At 48.5% G+C, this 21,355-nt stretch overlaps 1 protein-coding gene across 2 annotated transcripts in view; it reads right to left on the bottom strand.

Moving 5' to 3' along the window:
• Positions 1 to 21,355, bottom strand: part of LOC141945753 (hexokinase-1) — a 48,998-nt gene that overhangs the window by 21,962 nt on the left and 5,681 nt on the right. Inside the window, exons 1-3 of one of the 2 annotated variants that reach the window (XM_074874247.1) lie at positions 16,366 to 16,520; positions 9,198 to 9,360; positions 4,147 to 4,295 (exon numbers count right to left, since the gene is read on the bottom strand). In XM_074874247.1, the coding sequence (XP_074730348.1) occupies positions 4,147 to 4,295; positions 9,198 to 9,360; positions 16,366 to 16,428 (375 nt within the window). In that variant the 5' untranslated portion in view covers positions 16,429 to 16,520. Of the gene's footprint in view, positions 1 to 4,146; positions 4,296 to 9,197; positions 9,361 to 16,365; positions 16,521 to 21,355 lie in introns of those variants that run through there. The other variant, XM_074874246.1, reaches the window with a different exon arrangement.

Here is a 21,355-nt window from a genome sequence, read left to right on the forward strand (position 1 = left end):
AGCCAGGCTTGCCAGGGAGTGTGTGGGCACAAAAGCGAAGGATGTTTCTCCCACCAAGCTATTTGGAAAGCCCCTCAGGTAGATTGCAACACTCAAAGCAAAAATCAAGCCCTGGCAATTAAAGCAACAAAAATACACATTTGTATCTACCAGTATCAAAAAGCCAGACATGCCTTGAACTGACCCGTACCAGAAATGGTTGTCAAACCTATTAACAAGCTGCCACCTGCCCCAGAAGATAAGTGCTTCACATTTTAACTCCCTGGAAAAAACAAAACAAAACAAAACACAACCCAATCTGCATCATTGGTGGGACGATGCCAGGAAAACTGCCCAGAAGACTGGGGAAAATTGGGAGGGAGTACAAAAAGATATCTGTTGGTTGCAATTAGCCTGCACAGCTTTATTAAGACAATTTACAGAGTCTCAGGGAGATGGGAAAGCACTACACACAGGCTGCAGCAGTTAAAAAAAAAATGAAGAGGAGTATTCTGCTGTTCCAAGCAGATCAAGAAGCGAAGTCTGTAATGTTACAATTTAACAGAACATCTTAAACTCACTCCTAAAACGAGGTCAGATTTGATTAACCAGAAGTACAGTAGTTTCCCAGGGAAAATGCTGCCATTCATTGTCCTGGACAAATCAAGGGCATTTCACTGAGCACATGCAATTTAACGGCATGGGAAAGCAACCTACACTGCTGCACTTCTCTAAGACTATTTTCAGCTGTCCTGATGAGGGAGAGAGAGGAAAAGGAGTTACAAAAAAAAAAAAGAACTATAGTTAAGTAATAAAATATGACAACTTATCCAGGAGGAACACAGAAATAACGGGAGAATATGGTTTTGTTTATGTTTTCCATCTGAAAGTATCTTGCTAAATACTCAATCCACTACACTTTCAGCTGCTCCCAGGATTATGGATGATAACCAGGGGCCCAACCTCAAACCCCTCAGGAATTCAGAGAGCAGGAAGCAGAAACACTGACTGCAGGTGTTGCTGCAAAAACCCCTCTCATGCAATGAGCCACGACTGTGCAGAGAGGAGACGGGACCCGCTTCGCAAGTCCAACTGCAAAAGATCCCTCAGCGTTGCCAGCGCGCTCTGGAAAGCCCGTGCACCTGCCGGCGTTTGCCCGCGCAGCCCGTGCGCGACCTGCCGAAGCTTGCCCCGGTGGCTAGCGCACACGTCTGCTGCAAGCCATGCGCCGTGAGTCATTAGGGCTCTGCGCTGGTGGCGGGACGCGCCAGTGTAACCCGTGCTGCAGCCTGCACAGGCAAGTGCAGTTAACTATTAGCCACATTCCTGACGCCACGGTAGCAGTGTCTAGTCAGTGATGTATGGTCTGGCTGTGCTACTGTTTTTAATGAAGCACAGAAGGAAGGCACTGCTCAAAAGGAGTAAAGAAAGAGAGAGGCATTTATTAATTTTGCTACCATTGGCAGTAGTAAGATTTTTCCTAAGGAGACTCAAGGAAGCATCTGTATGTGCCTGTGCCCAGATTAACATGCAAATGGCCAATAACTCTGACAGGACAGAGGAGGACCATTACAAAGTACCTGCAGACTTCATTAAAGTAGGGCAGGCAGATTGAGGATAAATCCAAATTCCTGTCTACCCACAGGTGTGCAGTAGGCAATGGCGTGAGCCCAGTATTGTATCAAATGTCAAAGAGACAGACAGAGTGAACACTGCAGCAAAGAGGAAAGGACCAGCCCGGTTTTACACCTTTATAGACCAGAAGCGATAGAACCACGAGACACTGAGCAATACGGTAATCAGGCTTCATTACTTCCTCTGGCCATGAAGTTGCCTGCTCAGGTTGGGCTCCAAGAGATCTCCACAAGGATGCATTTGGCTTGCAGCAGCCAGCAGACTTTGGCAAGCAATAGAAGATCTGAGCTCAAGCTCAAGTCCCTGAATGGGGAAGATTTAAGGAGCAAGGAAACCACAGCTTCAGATTGGGAGAAGAGCCACAAATCCATAAACCTACCTCCAGTGGCGGCAGAACACAAAAAGCAACACCAAAATCAAGCCTCAGGCATGCTCCCGTTCACTGAGTTGACACAGAAGACAGGCTTCTCACAAATTTTAGACCTGCTACTACACAGCTGAAGTCAATGAGAGTTTTGCCCCGACTTTGACAGGGAACTGTCTCCGACTGGCAAAGCTGTCAGCCCGTGCCTGACAGATGGGCAAAAATAGAAGTCTGAATGCAATGAAGTAGAAAATATCAAAATGAACCATGCTAGCGAGGCACGAAGCCATAAATCACAATCCCTTCTATAAGCTGATTATGTATTAGGCTTTAAGAGTATAACTCACTGAAGTTAGTGACACAGCTTGCTGAAAAACATATTAGTAGCCTACCCCACACGGGCAGTTCGGTCCAAGTATTCCACTAATCTGGCTCAGAGGTTCCAGAGAACCTCAACCGTACGCATCAGTCACAAGCACCAAATCACCACCTGCCTGTGTGCCTCCCGGGCATCCGCCATGCTTCCCTGTGAAGTCTCACAGCAAGCGTTTTAGTCGTGGCTGGATATTGTCATGGGACAACTTCGAACCCAGATGCAATTCTGATGATGCTTCCAGTTCTCCTCTTCTTTTCCTGGTACTTAAATACTGGGAGCGACTGTCGCCCCAGGGGCAGTGGAGGCCTTGCTCACCTCTCTCTCAGTTTAAAAGCCATGCCAAAGCCTATCAGTCCGAGCTCCGTGCTGCTGGTTCCCAACAGCAGGTGGCCTTTGGATATTTAAAAATTAAAACGTAAACATGACAAAGCCCTGGAAAGTATGCAGACCTGATGTCTCCTTTCCTGGCTTCTCCCTACCAGCCTTATCATGTCTCTAGCAAGTCTCACCTTAAGTCAGCCTGCCTTGCTTCCCCGGGACAGACACTGACCCCCTGGGTGTGAGGGCAGCCCTGCTGCTTGTCGGTCTCCAGCTCCCAACACCCCTCGATGGACAAACCACCCCGCGCTCCAAACCTGCCTCCGGGCAGCCCACCCGACTTCCCTGCCTCCACCAGCAACAGGCAGCTCAGCTCAGCTCCCCTCCAAAACCGTTCCGTGGGAAAGCCGCTGCATGACCTTTTGGCCAGATAACAAAGTAATAATGTTAGGAAAAGTCTTTACAAGAAAGGTATTTTATTGCTGTGGTTCAGATAGCACAGCAACGCTTATATCAGTGCTACCTACAAGTCATGATTGCCATCTTACACTCACTATTGCATAAGAGTGCAGCAGCAGTTACTAGATGCAGACATTAAGGGTATTAAGGTGACTACAGAAAATATATTAAGGGTAGAAATGCTGTTTGCACAATTTTTCTTTTTTTCCCTCTTATTCTTCTGAAACAAGCTAAAAGTTTCCTGCAGGTCTCATACTCCTAAATAGCACCTCATTCTAGTAAAAAGTGTAAAAAACCTTGGCTGTTTCCAACAGTGAAAATTACCTGTTTTGTCTCACACAGAGACAAATCTGTCAGTAAAGTATTCATTGTAATCCACTTCCTGATCATAAAAATAAAATAAATTCTTCCAAAGAACCCAATTTGAAATCCAAGCAAGTGGATCCAAACATTTTTCCACTCTTGGAACATGGGAGACTGAAAAAAACCCTATCATTTATTCAGCAAAAATTAAGTTGGAAGTTGTGCCAAAACATTCTATCAGCTTCCTGTAATTTTTCTAATGTACTTGTACTTTTCATGAATGCTGAGTTGCTCAGACTGCCAGGACAGATATGTGGCTGTCATGGGTATTTCTATCCCTCATCTAACATTACAATTGCAGGGTTGGTCGTGCTCGTTGCTTACAAAGACTGAGTTGTTTTCCTGCTGTCCATTCCTACCTGTGGAAAGTAACTTTCCTATAAAAGTCAGAATTTTTACTTCTAGGTCATTTTCCCCTAACTCAGCCAAAAGTCTCCCACACAATGACAGCAGATTTGCTGCACCCATGTGTGCTCTATTACACTAGCTACTGCTTATTTATTTTCAGTATCAACAAAGAGCCGTAGTCGAGTCTGTGCATGCTGTAGGTGCAACTGTTAAGATGCTAAGGTCATTCATGAGGTGTTTTTCTAAAATGGCAGCGTGAAATCAGCTAATCTTTACAGAGGCATCTTAAGGAAGAGGTGCTTACCCGTGTTCCGCTGCCGTGCATGATATCTTCAGGCGTATTATAAATTTCGCTTTCCATTTGTACCGTCTGCTTTTTTTCATGTGATACCTTCACTCGCAGAATTCGGAAATAAGAACCGCCAAGATCCAGTGCAATGAAATCTCCTTTCTCTACGTGTAAAACAAGACACAAGTGATTAAAAATTGTATGCGACACAAATCTGGGAAACATCAAGCTCTATTAAGTATAACGCATAGACAAATGTCCAGTGCCTACAGCAGGGAAGTTCTAGCTGCAGGGCGTCAATGGGAAGCATCAGCCTGATTCCCTACAATTTAACATGAAGTTGGTGCAATGACAACACCAACTATCACTGACACACAGGCAACTGCAATGAGGGTTTATCAAAAAAGAATGGACTAACAGTGGACAGTCTGTATCCAGATCTCATGATGAAGCTGGCAGAGCAAAGACCTCAGGGGAAAGCCAAAAAGATATTGAAAATAGAGGCAGTAAAATGAAGGGATGCCAGGCCGCTGATGAGCAGTCTTTTGCCGTAAATGAACCCGCCACATTTTGGCAAATAACAGTGAATGGTGGCTGGATTGTGCACTACTCTAAAATCAACAAATTGCACACAGATGTAGTTAAAGCAGGAACCACTTATTTCACTCCCAGAAGCTGAGATTCATTACAAACTGCGAACAGAATTCAGAGAAACAAGTCTGAAAAATCACAGGGTGGCCCTGCACTGCTGCAGGAGTTATTCAGAAGTTGCGACCCCTTGCACAGAGTTCCTAAATAACTCCCCAGGAGCCAGGGAAAGAGTTAGGATACCTCCGTCTCCCTCTGTGGTGGACAGGGATTTGGATTTCAAAGGTCTGAAGCCAAATCCACTACCCGTCCACCTCCAAGGACTTCAGGGTGTAATTCAGGCAACAGAGACACGTGGCCTGGCTATCTGAGGAATGACACTTTCAGCACCCCCTGGAGAGTAAGGCAAATATATTTGACTGAACTGCTTGTTCTGTTTGTCCTTATCAAAGAGGGAGCAAACAAAGACAGCGGTTGTTAAAGTCTGAGAAAAGATAATATTTAGGGAAACAGTGCGCACAACTTATCACACGGGAGTATGCGTCCAGGCTACAGTTAATCACCAAAGCTCTTTGCAAGCATTCGTGTCCGTGCACAGCACCCCTGGGCTCACCGAGGCTGCTCAGAAGGTGGTGAGGCAGAGGCACACAGCGCTTTCTCGTCCTGGTTTCCTCACCCATTTGTACCTTTCTGCGGTGTCAGAAGCGCCCATGCCACAGGCGGGACAAGCTGCCTCCCCCACAGCTTGCACCACTGATGTGTATTGCCAGTTCCATTCTGCAGTGTTCTTTGGCCTCTTTTTATCCTTCCTTCCAACTTTAAACTGTAACTTTAGGGAGGCCATTCCGAACATCATCATTTTTCCATTTCTACCTAAATTCAACATAGAAAGACCTCTAGCAGTTGGGAAGACCGGTGCCTTTTGGTGTGTCACCTCAAACTTTGACTCAGCTCTCGGAGCCTTCTGACCCCACACTGTCACCAAAATATCAGATATGCAATTTATCCACGAGGATTTCCAGACCCAGACTTGCCTCTGAGATCACCCTGCCCAACCTCAGATCAAAACTCCTAAAGTCTGGCTTAGTGGGCTGCTCCCCCTCATTGCTCCATACACCTCCAGGAGCCCCCTCCTGCTCAGCAAAGCTGATGAGCTGGATGAGGTGTCCCTCAGGACAGGATCTCTAGCAGGAACAGCCTAGGAGAGGCAAAGACACTGCAAAAGCCCTTACAGTTTTCCAAGGTTGCAGTGCAGTACAGCAAACAAAACACTGTCATGCAAGAAACCACAAAGAACAATAAAAGCTCCTTACAGAAAACCATAGCAAAACAACAGTAGGAGCCCACAACTCCTAACAATCCTCCTAATTTTACTGCCACTTTTCTTTCACGCTGCTTAAGACGTGGGCAAACTCAGAGTCTGCCGAAATACAGATCTTGTAGCACTTCCCTACCTGTTTCTGAACAGTGGCTTTAAACATTGCTTTGCTCCAGTATAAATGTCATTTAAAATGTGAATATATCCAAACCGTAGATGCAGCTCCCTTTACCGGGTTCAGCATAACAAATTCAGTAACTCATAACCCCCGTCACTGCAACAAGACCGGAAGCAAAACATTAACCACAAGTGTCTCATTAAGCCAAATACTCAAATAAGCTTTATCACATGAGTATCATTTGTTGAATGCAAGCCATTACCTCCAATAAATAATGTGAAAATCAACACTGGACCAGATGGCCCTTTTCCAAGCCTAAACGCACCTTGGTACATACCTCAAACAAATACTGCACTTCAGAAATATCTTCCCTGGCAGTAAATTAACAGATTAGCGTGTTTGATTTCCAGCACCATCAAGCTCATCACAAGGTAAAATTCATTAAGAAATATCCTTTTCAGTTAAAAAGGAAAAAAAGAACTCTGAACTAGAATGTAAAGCTTTCTGTATGCAAAGTAGCAGTTTCCTTCCAGTGTACTTCAGGAATTAAACCCAAGTAGCAGCATTTAATCTATGCTTTATAACACCAAGATGCAATCAAACTTGCTGTAAATTAATTTAGGAAGATCCTGTGAAAGCATTTTGAATTAACTTGAGATACTATTCTGGGCACTCTAGACAAAAAACCTCGTGGCTTTCGTAAATTAAGCAACTCTGAATGAAGTAAAAAAACCCCTGCTAACACCAACATCTCCAGAGTCTCCAAATTATTACTCAAAAGCTCCTTCTTCATAAAGTACACAAGCACAGATCTGAAACTAAACAACAGTATTTTTCTGAATAGTCAGCTCTCATAATAATAATCAGACTCAGAGGAAAGAGCTTACAAGGCAGTAATTAGAGACGGGCCAGAGAAAAGGGCAGGCTTTCAGCCTCTGGCTTTTACGGAGGGACAGCTGAAGGCAGAAACTGCCGTCAGCCGGGAGCTGAACCCACACATTGGGCACAGCAGCAACACGGACACATCCGTGAGGGCCCCCCAGAGCCTTCTGGAGGAAGAGGAAAGGGGGTTCCACGTCTGCCCTGGCTGCATCTGTGTGATGGCCAAGCCAGACGTGGCAGGCACATGGAGGTGAGTCAGGGAAAGAAATGCCATGACACCCACCCACGGCAAATGTTGCTCATACCTGGGGTCAGAATGTGTCCTTTCTGGGAAATAATGGAATGGTTTTGCCTGCATTTCTAACAGCTATGTCAAAGAGACACTTGCAACCTGCATATACAGATACTGTCTGGGGCAAAGCACTGCCTTGCTCTATCTAATCCATGCTGCAAAGACACTGCCCGCAGCATGCCTGTCCCAGAGAGGCCGGCAGGAGCCAAACGGGCACAGGATCAAGAACTGAGCACCTCATACACAACGCACAAGGTTGCTTTTTTAAGTAGGTGTGTAACACATGATCTGAAACAAATGCCTTGACATACAGACACGGTTACGCTCAGTCCCCTCAGCTATCTCTTGCACCTCTCCCGTCAGGGCACAGATCCCCTTTTCCCTGTGCCATACGGCATGTCAAAGTCTCCCCAGTTTGTGCCATGGAACAATCTGCAAAATTATTTGACTCATTGCAAGTAGCTCAGAATTGCTAACCTGCAGTGCCTGACAGAGCAGGGTATGGGGGACAGGTCTGTACTCAACTGAACTCAAACACGGATGAAAGAAAAAACAGGGATTTCAGAGTCAGTAAAAATGCTGGGATTCCACGCAAAAGCCCTCAAGTTACCTCACCTGAAAACCCTTAGAGCAACTCCTGCCTATGACCCAGTTGCATGTGGCAGCTTCTGGCTTTCTCAACAGGCTGGGAATTTCAACACAACATTTCAACATAACAGCCAGCAGTGCTAAATTAAGGGAAACACAGGATTCAAGTTTGTTCTCCCTTTGGTTGTTTTTTTTTAGACAGAGAATCACGTTTCAACTAAAAAGCTTAGGGTGGCAGAAAGCAACAGCAAAGCCAAACTATCAAAGATTTCCACCTGCCAGACAGCACCAAGTAACAAAGCACCAGGCTTCATATTCTTTTGCCTGATAAATTATTGATTTTAACTCAAAAAAAGCCTCAAAACAGGTAACCATGTTATGCAGCTCTTGCGACTGTGCAATTTCTGCACGTAGGGTCATAATTTGTGGTAGGCACCAAACTACAGTTAACCAACTGATGCTACATGAGAAAGAAATCTAGTGTCACCACTAAATAATAAACACTATTATACACTGTTTAGAAATATATTTATATACTCTCTATATATAGTTGGGGTTTTTTTATAAACACTAAAATAAGTAATAGGCATAATCTTGGTCTCAAATACCAGCAGATCATCTTTTCGTTTTCTGATAGCTCTTTGGGCTACTTTTATCAGTTACAGTGAGCACAAAAAAAACGAGTCCTACATCTGGATGGAAAAAGCACAGTACACCAGAGCAGCAGCTTTGAAGCCACACACACTGCAGCCTCCTTGAGGTCTGCGAGTTTACCCTAAGGCAGTCTGCAAGAAGCAGCTACAAAAAGCAAAACAAATGCCAGGAAATTCAAATTCAGCATATAAGGGTTCACATTTCCACTGGGGAAAAAATAAGAAGGAGAAGAGAGGTTGAGTCAAACAGCAAATGACTAAAAGCCACTGTATTTGTTAAGACTCTAGATCACGTGAGCGTGAACTGCATAAATCAAAAATCCTCCTATGTGAAGTATTGATTTTTGGCAGATAAATCTCAGCATAAATGTACTGACTGCTAGTCGGCTGACTGCTAGGAAGGGCCCTTCCATTGGTATCAAAATGGATTTGACACAGGAATCATAAAATCTTCCAGCATCTGTGGGAACAGACCTGCACACAGAGGGGAGGCTGTCTTCGAAATGTTGCCTGGGCTTGCCAGAAAGCAAATGGCTCTCGTTTGTGACAGCGCATTGCTGTACTTCTAACACGTTTCCCATGAAGCACACCATGTTTAATACAGAAAACAACTACTCAGGTCCTTACCTGAACCGTCAGGAATGGACCTCACAAATGTAGGAAGCATCTTCACTGTAGCCGTTGGGTTAAAATCTCTGGAGAGGCCGTTCTTCATCTCTCTCCTGAAGCGAGCCATAATGTCTATCAGCGTTTCGTCAGAGAGCCGCATGGCGTAAAGGTATTTATCAATCTGGGGAAAAACACAAACACCACCATGGAGTGAAAGACTGCCCTGGGGTGCCCAAGTGGGGCTATACCTCTCTTTAATTTCAAGAATAGCATATAGCTCCAGCTTGGCCCTGGGATCTGGCCAAGCTGACAACACAGCCACACGCTTCGTGCCTTGTCTTTTGGCTCAAAATCAAAGAAAATGTGCAAGTGCTACAAGCTGAAGCCCACACCATCCTACCGCCTTCCCAAGGCAAGACCTAGTCCTGCATCACTCTTTTCCACACAAAACCATTTGCCCACAGCCTCACACCACCATCTCCAGCCCTTGCCCCACTTCTCAGCTCTCCTGACTGTCCATAAGCTGAACAGCTGAAGATAAAAATCCCTATTTTGGCACCTTGTCCCAGCTGGGGTGATGCGGATGTTGCTGCAGTCCACAGAGGTGCGTTGTATTTAAAGCCTTTCATTGTGAAGGACTTGCCACAGCGGTTTCAGGGCTACGTCCCAGGCTGAGAAATTATTTCTGTGTAGCAGACCATTCTCCCTACCCCACTCCAAAGCTATCACAGCCAGAGGGTCAGGAGAGGCAGAACTTGGCTGTGGGCAGGTAGCGTCTTCCTCCTCAAGACAAAACATCAAATTAAAAGTTGTTGACTTCTCCCCTGTGGCTTCCCAAGACAGGAACCTTCTTTACCAACCTGGAAAAAGGAGGTGGTTCCAGTTTTCCAATAATATTGCTTTCCACAATATTAGACCCGTCTTCAGCATCAGGAAGAGTGAGAGATGCTTTGATGCCTCAAAAATATAACTTGGCCTTGGGGGGTTCTTGCTAAATGTGCATGTCCCACCCCTTTTACCTCAGCTGCCAGTCTATTCTTGCCTTGTTTCATTATCTGCCTTGGAAATTTGGTTCTGCAAACAGCTCAGACCGAAGCCACACCTTTGGGATCACTTTTGCTTTCAGCTTAGCAGGACCAAGAAAATAAAACCCTGCCCATGTTTTCTGTCCTCAGCAAAACTGGAAAAGCCACTTCATTTTAAACCCCAGGCCATCTCTGTGCCAAGGCCCTCTGTGTCTCCTTTGCTGCTCTGGAAGCCTCGAGAGCAACTTATCCCATCTCTCAGGTGGCATCATGTCTTACAGGACCAATGACGCAATAAAACACCCCATGTGAAACGTACATATGTGAGTGCTCCGTATACTGGGGACTTTGAGACAGGAAGCGATGAATATTGCCGTTCGCAAAGGAAATTCAGACAATCAAAATGTAATTAAACTCTAAACTGACCGTAAAACCAGGACCAATTTAATTGCTCCTGCAGAAAGTACTTCTGCGGCACGTAGTCGAGGTCTGCACCAAAGATAATGTACCTCCTCGTGCCAGACACCCTCCCATCGTGACCAAGCATTTACACGGACAAGGGAGGAAGGCATGGACAGTGCTGCTGGGCGCAGCTACCCTGCCTGATCCTGAACCACAGGGCTGGGGGCCAGGCAAGCCTGAACCACGGGGGCCACAGCCAGAGGCTGCACAAGCTGTGAAGTGTTCAGTGCCATTGCCTGCAGAGGAAAACAGTCATTGGATAGACACTAAGGGGAAGTTACAGCGCAACAATGCTACCCTTCATCAGGGAGTGTAGTGATAGGACGAGGTGTAACGGTTTTAAACTGAAAGAGGGCAGATTTAGATTAGATATGAGGAAGAAATTCTTCCCTGTGAGGGTGGTGAGACACTGGCACAGGTTGCCCAGAGAAGCTGTGGCTGCCCCCTCCCTGGAAGGGTTCAAGGCCAGGTTGGATGGGGCTTTGAGCAACCTGGTCTAGTGGAAGGTGCCCCTGTCCATGGCAGGGGGTTGGGACTGGATGATCTCTAAGGTCCCTTCCAACCCAAACCAGTCTATGGTTCTATGATGATTCTATGATTTGGCCCACAATCCAGTGAAGCAATGGTGCAGGCCGAAGCGCAGAAGAGCTGAGCCCAGGTTCTCTGCAACAGAGGCCAAATGCAAGACCCCAGGGCAGCATCCCCACATCCCAGCTGTGTCCTGTGCTTCTCCGATGGGCTGACAGCCCCCTGACAGCCACAACCACAGCCAGCCACTGGTATTATTTCACTGCAAGAACAAAAACCTGGCCAGGATGCACCCTCTCTGCAGCCCCAAACACTGCGGGGATGGATGCAGAGGCTGGTGTCGGGCTGGGCAGGAAGGTCTCTCCTCCGTGGCAAACCCTGCCATAGTTTTTTTTAGCAGACAGTGTCAAGCCATGATGTCAGAGCATGAGGTTATTCCCTTTTAAAGGGGGGGAAAGAAAACACCTCTTATTAAGGTTGAGCTTTCAGCAGCCCACGCTGCCACTCAGAGGCCTGATACCCCAAATCTCCCAGTGAAAGCTACACTAACGCATGGTTCACACAGTCAGACTTCACTGTGCAGTTAAAATACCCCTCTGCTGGATCCTCCTCCCAAAACCAGGGCTGAAAGATTCCTCCCCCACCAAAAGCCCTGTTGTGAATGCAGGTTTTGGCATTTGCACGGTCATGACCAGACAAGCCTGTTCTCCCTACCTCTGCCCCTGCGCTCCCCTCAGCAGCGAGGGAAAACAGGAGGGAGGGCTCTTTTTCCTCCCGTGAAAAACCAATGAGCGCCGTCAGCGCCCTTACACAATTGGGCTGGACCCTCCTGCGTGCAGGGAGCATCGCCTCGCGTAGCATCGCGTTGCGTCGTGTTGTGTCGCATCGAGGCCATCTTCACCGCTGAGACTCACGGGGCGGGGAGGCGGGGGAGATGGGGACTAAACCTCGGTTTGGAACAAAATCACTCCTGTGTGTTACAGTTTCCAAAAGTAAAAAAAAAAAAAAAAAAAGGGTTTTTTTTCTTCCAGGCAGGAAAACGGTTAGTCACTCTGGCAGCCCAGCTGCAAGGGAAAAAGCGCTGCTCTCCTGCGCTGGCAGCACAGGCAGCCCTCCGAGGGACAACCCTCAGCAAACAGCCATAAATAAATGAGGAGGGGGGGCCTGGAGGCTGGATTATGGGATGGAGGATTTAACAGCTCCCTGCTCTGCCTGCAATAAAAGCCGATCAGAAAGCAAATCTCAGCCTTACCCAAAGGGAAGCAGCGGAGGGGCCAGCAGGGACAGGGACGGGAGCTGCCCACAGCACCCAGCTGGACCCACAGCCCCAGTGAGGCTCCCGCGGCTGCAGCCCTGTGGGAGATGGGTGCCAGCCCTTCCCAGGGAATGGCAGAGAGCAGGAGCGATTTCAGGCAGGCAGCTGTGTGGGCATGGAGCAGAAAACGCTTCTTTATTTAGCTGCCACCTCAGACCCACCCCCTCAGGAAGGGCATCTTCCCCGAGTGCCACGATGGGAGCCCTCCAAGAGCCCAATCACTTTTTTTTCCTTAAAAAATGAGACAGAATCTGTGAGCCATTTTTTAAAAATAGGATTTCATAATCTGAACCATATGCATGTAGTTTTTCTTGGTCACATAGGAAAGACACTTTTTGTACTTGAAGAAAAGAAGTTTCTGAAAATCCAGCCATCACAGCAGCCTCCACGGGAAGTTGTGAACAATTATAAGTGCATAATGAAACAGGCAGCACTAAGGGCCATTCCTTAAATGCATGCCTCAGTCCCCGGACACTGCCCACAGTCAGTGGTATCCAAGAAGACAGCACTCCCACAACAATTTCAGAAATCATTAGCACCTATTTTACTGACACAGCCTTTGCACAAAACCCCTTCACCATGTAAACATTTTTCTGCAGAGCTAATCACACTCTATACTCCTTTCGGAATCAGGAAGATTCATCAGGAGCCAAGGCATGTTAAAACAAGCAGTTTAGACATCCTGAATCTGTTTGTGCTTACTTATGATTTATCAGATTGGTTCCTTAAAAACCTTTATACTGGCAGGTCACCACTACAGGGATTTTTTTTTTTTTATGCCAATTGCTACATTTTACACCCCACTCCATCACGTTCTTCTCAAGGTTAAATGACATTTAAATGTCACTGTTGGATTGCAAGATTTTTTTCTTCTCTTGTCAGGCAATAGGACAAAAAGGTATTGCTCCCCTGACAGAAACCAGGCAGCACCTAGAGGCTGCCTTTGCTGGGGCCAGCTACTGCAGGTACGAACCTGTTGGAAACAAAAGGTGCTCAAAGGCAGTTTTACAAGAGCTCTCCTGCAAACAGGCCAGTGGCACAGATGCCAGGATGCTCCATGCCACCCGTATGCCTGAGGATGGAAGTCAGCTTTTGAGAGAAATCAGGGCCTCGGCTGGGGTTGTGCAAAGTCCTCTGTCACAGCAAGGATGCTGAGCTCCTGCTGCTGCCCCTGGAGGATCACAAACATTCAGGGAACAGACGTTTGCAAAAATACCTGGATAATTTATCCTGCTTGGAGTAAAACCACATGCTTATTTATATGGTACAGGGCATCACACATTGCCGGCTTGCTCCTGCACAGCAGGGTCACGTGCAAGTGCCTGTACAGGTGTTTTCACCAAAAAATGTCCCCTTGCAGGGGCTGCAGGGCCACAGGGCTGCCAGCGTGCGATGAACAACCCACACCTTCGACACTACACACCCACCCTGCCTATTCCTCCTGCTTGCCACGACTCATCTTGAAAAATGTTCCAGAAACTACAAATTTGAAAAAAAAAAATTACTCTCAAACTTAAGGGGGCGTATAAAATCCAGCAAAACCGGTGCGGCAGCACTAGTTCTTAGACCCAGGGTATCCCGAGGGCCTGAAACTACCAGTCCCATCTGTGCCCCTCAGCAGGGTTCCCACCGCAGACAGGCAGCGCTGTGCATTAAGTGCTGTGCAGGGATGAGAACCCCACAAAATAAGGAAACGGGGTCACAAGGGAAGAAGGATGTTCCACCTTGGTCCAGTGGAGACCCGGTAACAAATCCATTCCCAAGTTCACCTCGTCGGTACTTTTAACCCTTTCACACCCCTCCTGTGACCCATAGCAGCATCCTCAAGGTGACCTGCCACCTGTGCCACCAAACGCCGAGCCGATCGCTGCCGTGGACTGGCGAGGCAGAGGAGCGGCCACCGGGGCCAGGAGCCCCGCGGGTCAGAGTGGCGAGCAGGGGCAACGCCTTGGTCAGCAGCCCCCGGCCACAAGCACGTACCAGCAGAAAGTGCTGCTCTTCCGGAAGCGGGAGAGGAGAGGGAGGGACCTGAAATGAAACCATGCAGGCACGTATTCCAGTAAGCGGCACGCTGAGATGGAGCACAGACCTCGCAAGCAGCACGCTGGAATGGAGAAAAAAAACCTTCGCCCCACGGGGAACCAGGGAGCGGAGCCCACTGGCTCCAGGGGCTGCGGGGCAGCAGAGCAGGGGGCAGAGCCTCTGACTGTCGCAGAAGCCCTCCCTACAGGAGGGTCAAAAGCGAGCAGGGCTCAATATCCGTTCCGAAAGGATATAAATAGGAAAAGATGTCTTAAATCCTCCAAAACCAACAGCCTGCTTGCTTTTTTTTAAATTGGATTTTATTTTTTTTTATTTCCTTTTTCAGACAAAACCAGATTGATCCATAAGAATGCTTTAGAGCTCCCCAGTCAAACGATTTCCCGTGCTGTCAGACAATAGCAGCCTCCTGATGCCAAACCAGCCTGCCATAAATAACCCCCAGAACACCACAGTTTCCCCCTGTGCCTGCATGCTCCCACCACGCCTTCCTCACACGGCCCTTCTGCTGCTCCTCGGCCAGCGCGCACCCTTGCGCTTATCTTGGGTTTCTAAATATAGCAGGCACAGCGAGACGGAGAAGGCCTTACCCAGGCATGCACGCCTGGCGCCAGCAGCACCACTTACAAATCCTCCGGGAAGAGGAAAATACGGGGCCTGGGGAAATGGGAGAGCCACGTTCGTGGGGCCAGAAGGTGCAGATTTCAGCTCCTCGCGAGAACCACCGGGTGGAAAAGCAAAAGATCTAAACCACGGGAGGAGATGCGGAAAACATGGGGTGCTGTCTCGGGTTTTACCCACCAGAGGAGCGGGCACGGGTGAGCGGGGCAGGATGGGTCACCCACACACAGCAGCTGAGGTGTCCCCAGGCACGGCTGAAGCCCCACGGGAGGAGAGGCTCTCCTCCCGCCGGGACAAGCCCCGAGACTGTCCCGCTAACGCTGTCACTGAGCTTCCCCACAAGGTTTTAGGGATGCCTTCAGCCGGCGCTCAGCCTTGGTGGGCCGCACAGCACCGCCGGAGGAGATGGCAGAGGGGAAACCTGACGGCAGCCCGGCTTGGTGATACGTGCAATTATTTTCCCAGTTTGTGTCCCCACATCCCTAGCCCCAGGCTCTCCACTGCCTACAGCTCTGCAATATGCTCAGCCGGGACCTAACTGCCATGTTTTTATTTATCCTGTGCTCTGCACCCATTTCCTTCTGGCAGTGCTAAATCACAGGGCTATACCAACCACACAGCAGCACTCGCCTAATGCTAAAGGAAAAGAAGCCCACAGAAATACTTCTTTTTAAGCACAACTGACAACCACTTCCTGTAAATTCAGAACCTGCAGTGACACATAATTCAAAAACTACATGCTCTTCCTCTTCGTCACCCCCATGCTGGAGTGACAGATGCCCACAGGCACCCTGGGGAAGAAGGGGACATCTCCAGGGATGCTGGTGCCTACTCAAACCCAGAAACGTCACCATCACCCCCCCACACACACTGCCAAAGCCCCCCAATTCCTGCCTCACTCTGCCGAGCTCCGTTTCCGCGGCCTGACCCGCAGCGGGCCGGGGTGCATCACCCACACCCGGCAGCCTCCACACCGAAAACCTGCTCCGCTCTCCACCGGGGATGCTTAGGGGGGCCGTCTGGCTGGGTTTAAAAACGGCTGTAGTCCCCTTTCTCCCCACAGCAGGGTCGCTATGGGGACAAAGCAACAAAACCAACGGGGGGGGGGGGGGGGGGAACCACAAACCCAAACATAAAAAGCGATCTGGTCCGGGCGCAGGGGGACGCAGCCCTCCGCCGGGGGATTTCGATCTACCTTTTTGACCTGATCCTCCTTCAGCTCCGTGAAGTAGTAGGCCAGGAGCTGGGCGGCGATCATCCTGCCGGCTGCAGCGGGCGGCTCCGCGCACGCAGCGATGCGGCGCCGGGATGGCCGCGCCGCCGCCGCAGCGCCTCCCCTTCCTCCTCCTCCTCCTCCTCCTCCTCCTCTCCTCCTCCTCCTCCTTCGGGCCGGCCCCGGCCCCGCCCGCAGCCCCCCGGGGACGTGCCGGCGGGGCGGCACAGAGCCCTCTCGCTGTTAGTTCTGGCAGGCAGAGCGGGGGGGGGGAGGAGGAAGAGGAAGAGGAAGGCAATGCTCTGCCGTACCCCAAAAGGTCTTTTACAGCAGCCTGGGAGACAGGCTGTTGAAGGCTTCCTGCCACTCCTTGAATTCTGCTGTGGTACGGGAAGAGCAAACTGAAAAAAAAAAAAAACCAAACCAAACCAAAAAACCCTAAACTGAAGGTGTTTTCAGAAGAGCCTCTGCGCTCAGAAATCTTTGAGAAAATAGTAAAACTGCAAGAACCTCCACTAACACCGAGTATCCCCTGCCCGGGTGCGATGCCTCCTCCAGAGCGAGTGGGACCCAGCTGCTGGGCCCCAAAAAGCACATAATCACTTTGACGGTTGTACTTTTGGGGATCCCACATTCATAGTCCTTCAGCAAAACCCCCACATCAAACACCTGACAGACAGGACCTCTCCTCCCCATTTTTGCCACACGGGAGTGCATCCCCCAGCACCCCAAGGAGGCATCTACCACTGCGAAGCCTCCGAGGCGCCCCCATCCATAGAAGTGAAGCACCTACAATGCCCCTCCGAAAGCTGGAGGCCAAACGCAGATGCCAAGGTGCCACGTGTCAGCAGCCCGTGGGGTTTTTGGCTGCGCCCTGTCCATCCGCAGGGACAGGAACACACACCCATGCAATCAGTGGTGCTGGAGGCGTGATTTGCATAGAGATTGTCTTCCAAAGTCCAAGTGATTAAAAACCTGTTTCTTGAGTTTCCGGCTTCCTTTTCAGTGATACTTTAATTAAATGGTCGCACTGGCCAAAATCACGAGCTGCTTTGGCAGACACATCCTCCTTTAGACTGCCCTAGTCGCTGCAGGCAGGGTGGGCAGGATTTCCTTCTCCACCTCACCACATTAGCTTGAAGCTCATTCTCAGATTTTCATCAAGCGTTTCACTGATCTGCATGTGTTACTCCTGCTCGTTTGTTTGGCAAGCTAATGAGCAAACGTGCCTGCGCTCCTCTCCTCAGCGCGGGCACCGCAGCATCGCCCTGCGACCGGGCGCCGTCGGAGCTCGCAGGCGGCACGGAAACATGGGGCTGAGCAGCATCATCCCGACAGCGTCCGGCAACGTCACCCCATCCTTTACACAGGCTGACCGAGCTCTCACTCAGACGTAATTCGCTGTTCAGCCACGCTCCTCCTCTTCTGACGGTTAGAAACTATCTTTAATTCCCAGCCCAGGCTCGCTCCTGTTTTCAATCCATCTGTCATCTGCTAGACCTTGCCTTTCAGCTGAAATTGTTATCCTCACTCTCGGGTGTTCACTTTCTATAAATACAGAAGAAAGTAACCGCATACGTCCTCAGCTTTTGCTTCACTAGGTAAGACAGACCTGGCAGTTTTTTGGTCTCCTTTCCCTGAAAAGCCCAGGCTGGTTTAGTAGCCTTTTTCCACACACACTCCAGCCTGAACTCATTTCTACCGAACATGGCAGCTAAAGCCAGGTAGGTTGTTCCAGAGAAGGCCAAAACCCCTGGGCTGACATTCTCGGTTCTCCTCTGCCTCATGGAAATATATCACCAAACCCCTTCCCATTAACAAGCACAAACTGGGACACCAAGATCCACCCCCCATGCCATTAGCCACTGCTCCCAGGGAATGGCAGACCTTTCACCCCACGCCAAAACCTGTTCCTGCTACCCCAGCATGGCCAATGGCCAGAGATGTCCTCACTGAAAAGCTGCCCTGCAGCAGCCTGTGTCAAAATTTAGAAGCAAAAAGTCACTTTCTGCACGTGTGCATTTACATTTGCCTTTTGGTGCTGCATGAACACGGCTTGGCACTGCTCAGTTCCCCCAGGCTCTGAGTTCACGGAGCTGCCTCTACACGAGGTTTACAAGCTTTACTCTCTATCCCTGCCAGCTCAGACACCTAAACACCGTTTAAATACACTGTACTCCCCTCAGTTACCTTGCTGCAGTAATGCTTACTCACTCCATTAAAACACTTGGACACATGCTCAAGTTGTTCTCAGCTAATCTTTGACCAAAAGAAAGCAATTCAAATCATCCCCTTTGGCTGTCAGGGAATTTGAATCAGCCAACTAAGAGTCTGGGGAGTCCAAGTATTCAAAGTGGCTGTGAATGAGAATGGATCTTCTCTTTAACATGACACCTGTCTTAAGAATGTGCAAGAGGAGGACAAGTTTGTTTTCTTCATCTGCCAAAATTGTGACTTAGAAGTGGATTAAAAACGTCACAAATCATTAAGGTGGCTTTTGGCTCCACTGACCATTTATATTACAGCGTATTTCAAAACACCAGAAACAACTGCCTCAGGTTTCCATTAAGTTACAAAAAGCAAGAAGTTCAAAACTTCACTACTCTGAAGCCCTCTTGGTTCTGTGCAACGAAAATAAACCCCACACACATTACAAACCCCCAAATAATTTAAAGAATAAAAGTATACTCTTAAGCAAGAGGTGGTTCATGTGACAAAGTCGAAAGCAATTAAGGGGTGGTTAAAAAAGAATCGCAAATAATTTGGTTTGTCTTCTGTTGCTGAGTATGGCATTCAGGAAAAACGAACTCTACAACCTAAAAGCCATTAGAGAAAAAGTAACAGTCCATCCAAGGCAAAACAGCTGCAGTGTTTAAAATTCTAGTATTTTTAAACTGTTCCTTGCAAGGATAAGTAAGAGCGCATGACCAGCTTTGATGCTGTAACCAGCGCTGGGATGAATGAGCTTTCCTCCTACCAGAGAACTGGAAGGGCAGCTAAATATCCCCACGGACACCCAAACCGTTTGCAAGCCCTCTTTGCCTTGACAGGCCAGCAGTGAGCACACAGGTGTTATTCTGGGGGGGCTGGGAGGAGCTGTGCACAGGCTGCCCGGCACAAGCAACCAGCTCTTCACATCCCTGCCTCTGCGAGTCTCTCGTACTTCCTTACCATCTAGCCCTGGGTTTTCCCTTCTGCTTTACTGGAAGAGATCAATTCAGCAGCCAATTAATTACCAGCACCTAATGTACGCTGCCAGGCAGCTATCAGGCTATTTTGAAAGCCACTGTCCTTTAAGACAAATTACCAGAGGCTGAATGTGACACCCGATGACTTGCTGCTATTTTGATTATGCTCTAATGTTATTGTCCAGGTTTGACTGTACTGAAGTGTTTCAGCTGACTGAAGTAATTCAGTGCATCAGGTCTCCTAGGTGCGGGGCTTTTTCTGCTTTGCCTATTTCTTCATTAAAAGTTTACTGCTCTATACAAGTCTGCATTTAGCTTTGACTCCTGTACAGTGACAGGATTTTGGTTTTAATCATGTCCATCGCACAGTTTGATACACACAGTTGCTAGATGCTTTCTACTTTTGTAAGGAAACGAAGTTGTAGTTGTGTCTGTTGTTCTTTCTTTAAGTGTCTGAAAATGATTGATCCACTTTTCCCTGCGTTGCATTTTCTTTTCACTATACTTAAAGCAAAGTGAAAAAAAGCAAAGAAACAGTAAGTTCCGTGTTCGTGACAGCACCTCTGACTAACAAGGGAATCTGTAAGTAGCCTTTGAAGCTCCAGTTCCAGGGCAGGAAACTATGTGTTTGCACAGCAGCAATCATCATTCATTTGCGCTGAACTTGGTGCCGAAGCTGCTAAGAAAATCTAAAAGCAGCAGAGATATTGCCTTGATAAGCAATTCAGGCAAACAAGGTTAAAAGCATTATGCAATTTCACCTTGCCAGGAGGCACAGCAAGCAGGCACTACCACATAGCCAGCCACCATGCTTTCACGTTTCCCCTATTAAGAAACAAGCTTAGCTAGGAATGCCTCGAGCGGAACTCGCTCCTTGCTCAGGAAAGGCCACGCCACATGCGGACCGAGCAGCACGCACATAGAAAGTGGTTTTTATGCCCCCGGTACAGCACACCAGGAGTATGTTTCCAAAAGATGAGCGCTTGCCTCGGGAAACATGGAGCCAGGCGCTGGATAAACAAAGGGCCAGGACAGGCTCGGTGCGTCTCACCGAGCTAACCGCTGTCGCTGCAGGTTTTGCCTGCACCCAAACACGGGCAGGACTTGAAGCCAGGGGCTGCGTAAGACTGCCGGACCCTGCTCTGGCCACTGTGGTCAGAGAGAGGATGGCCACCTCTGACCCCAGGAATGCAGGCTCTCCCTCACCAGCCCTCCGGCGACAAAGGCTGAGGACAGTGCTAACAACTGGCTAACAGCTGGCTTTTCTTTTTAATTGATCACTTAGTGTTATATTTGTATTTGTATCCACATATATTTTATGCGATACACACATAAATCTATTTTTATATGTTGTCAAGATTATAAATTATATTTACATTCAAATAATTTAATTAAAAAGCTAACAGCATTTTCCATGCCTGGCAGTACATCCAGACTGTCGGGCAGCGTCACCGCCACACACACCCCACTGTTATCACATGCCACAGCAGCTGGCAGGGGCACAGCACACACAGGTCTGTGCCCAGCCCCGACGCTGTCATCATTGGGTCCCCCAGGGAGGGGACAGGGTGCAGAGTCCGCACGATCTTCGGGATAACACAAGAAATCATCCCGCATACTTTGTCCCCTGCCTCTCAAGAGGGTTGCTGCAATACCCAGCCATGTTTTAGGCACAAAGACGGGATTCAGCCCCATTTTGTTGGAGTTGCTTCAGGGAGCGGGCAAGTTATTTTTTAATAAAGCCCCTTTGGAAGGATTTTAGCACCATCCACTGAGCTGAGTAT

Source organism: Strix uralensis, chromosome 7, assembly GCF_047716275.1.
Source record: "Strix uralensis isolate ZFMK-TIS-50842 chromosome 7, bStrUra1, whole genome shotgun sequence".
NCBI lineage: Eukaryota > Metazoa > Chordata > Aves > Strigiformes > Strigidae > Strix > Strix uralensis.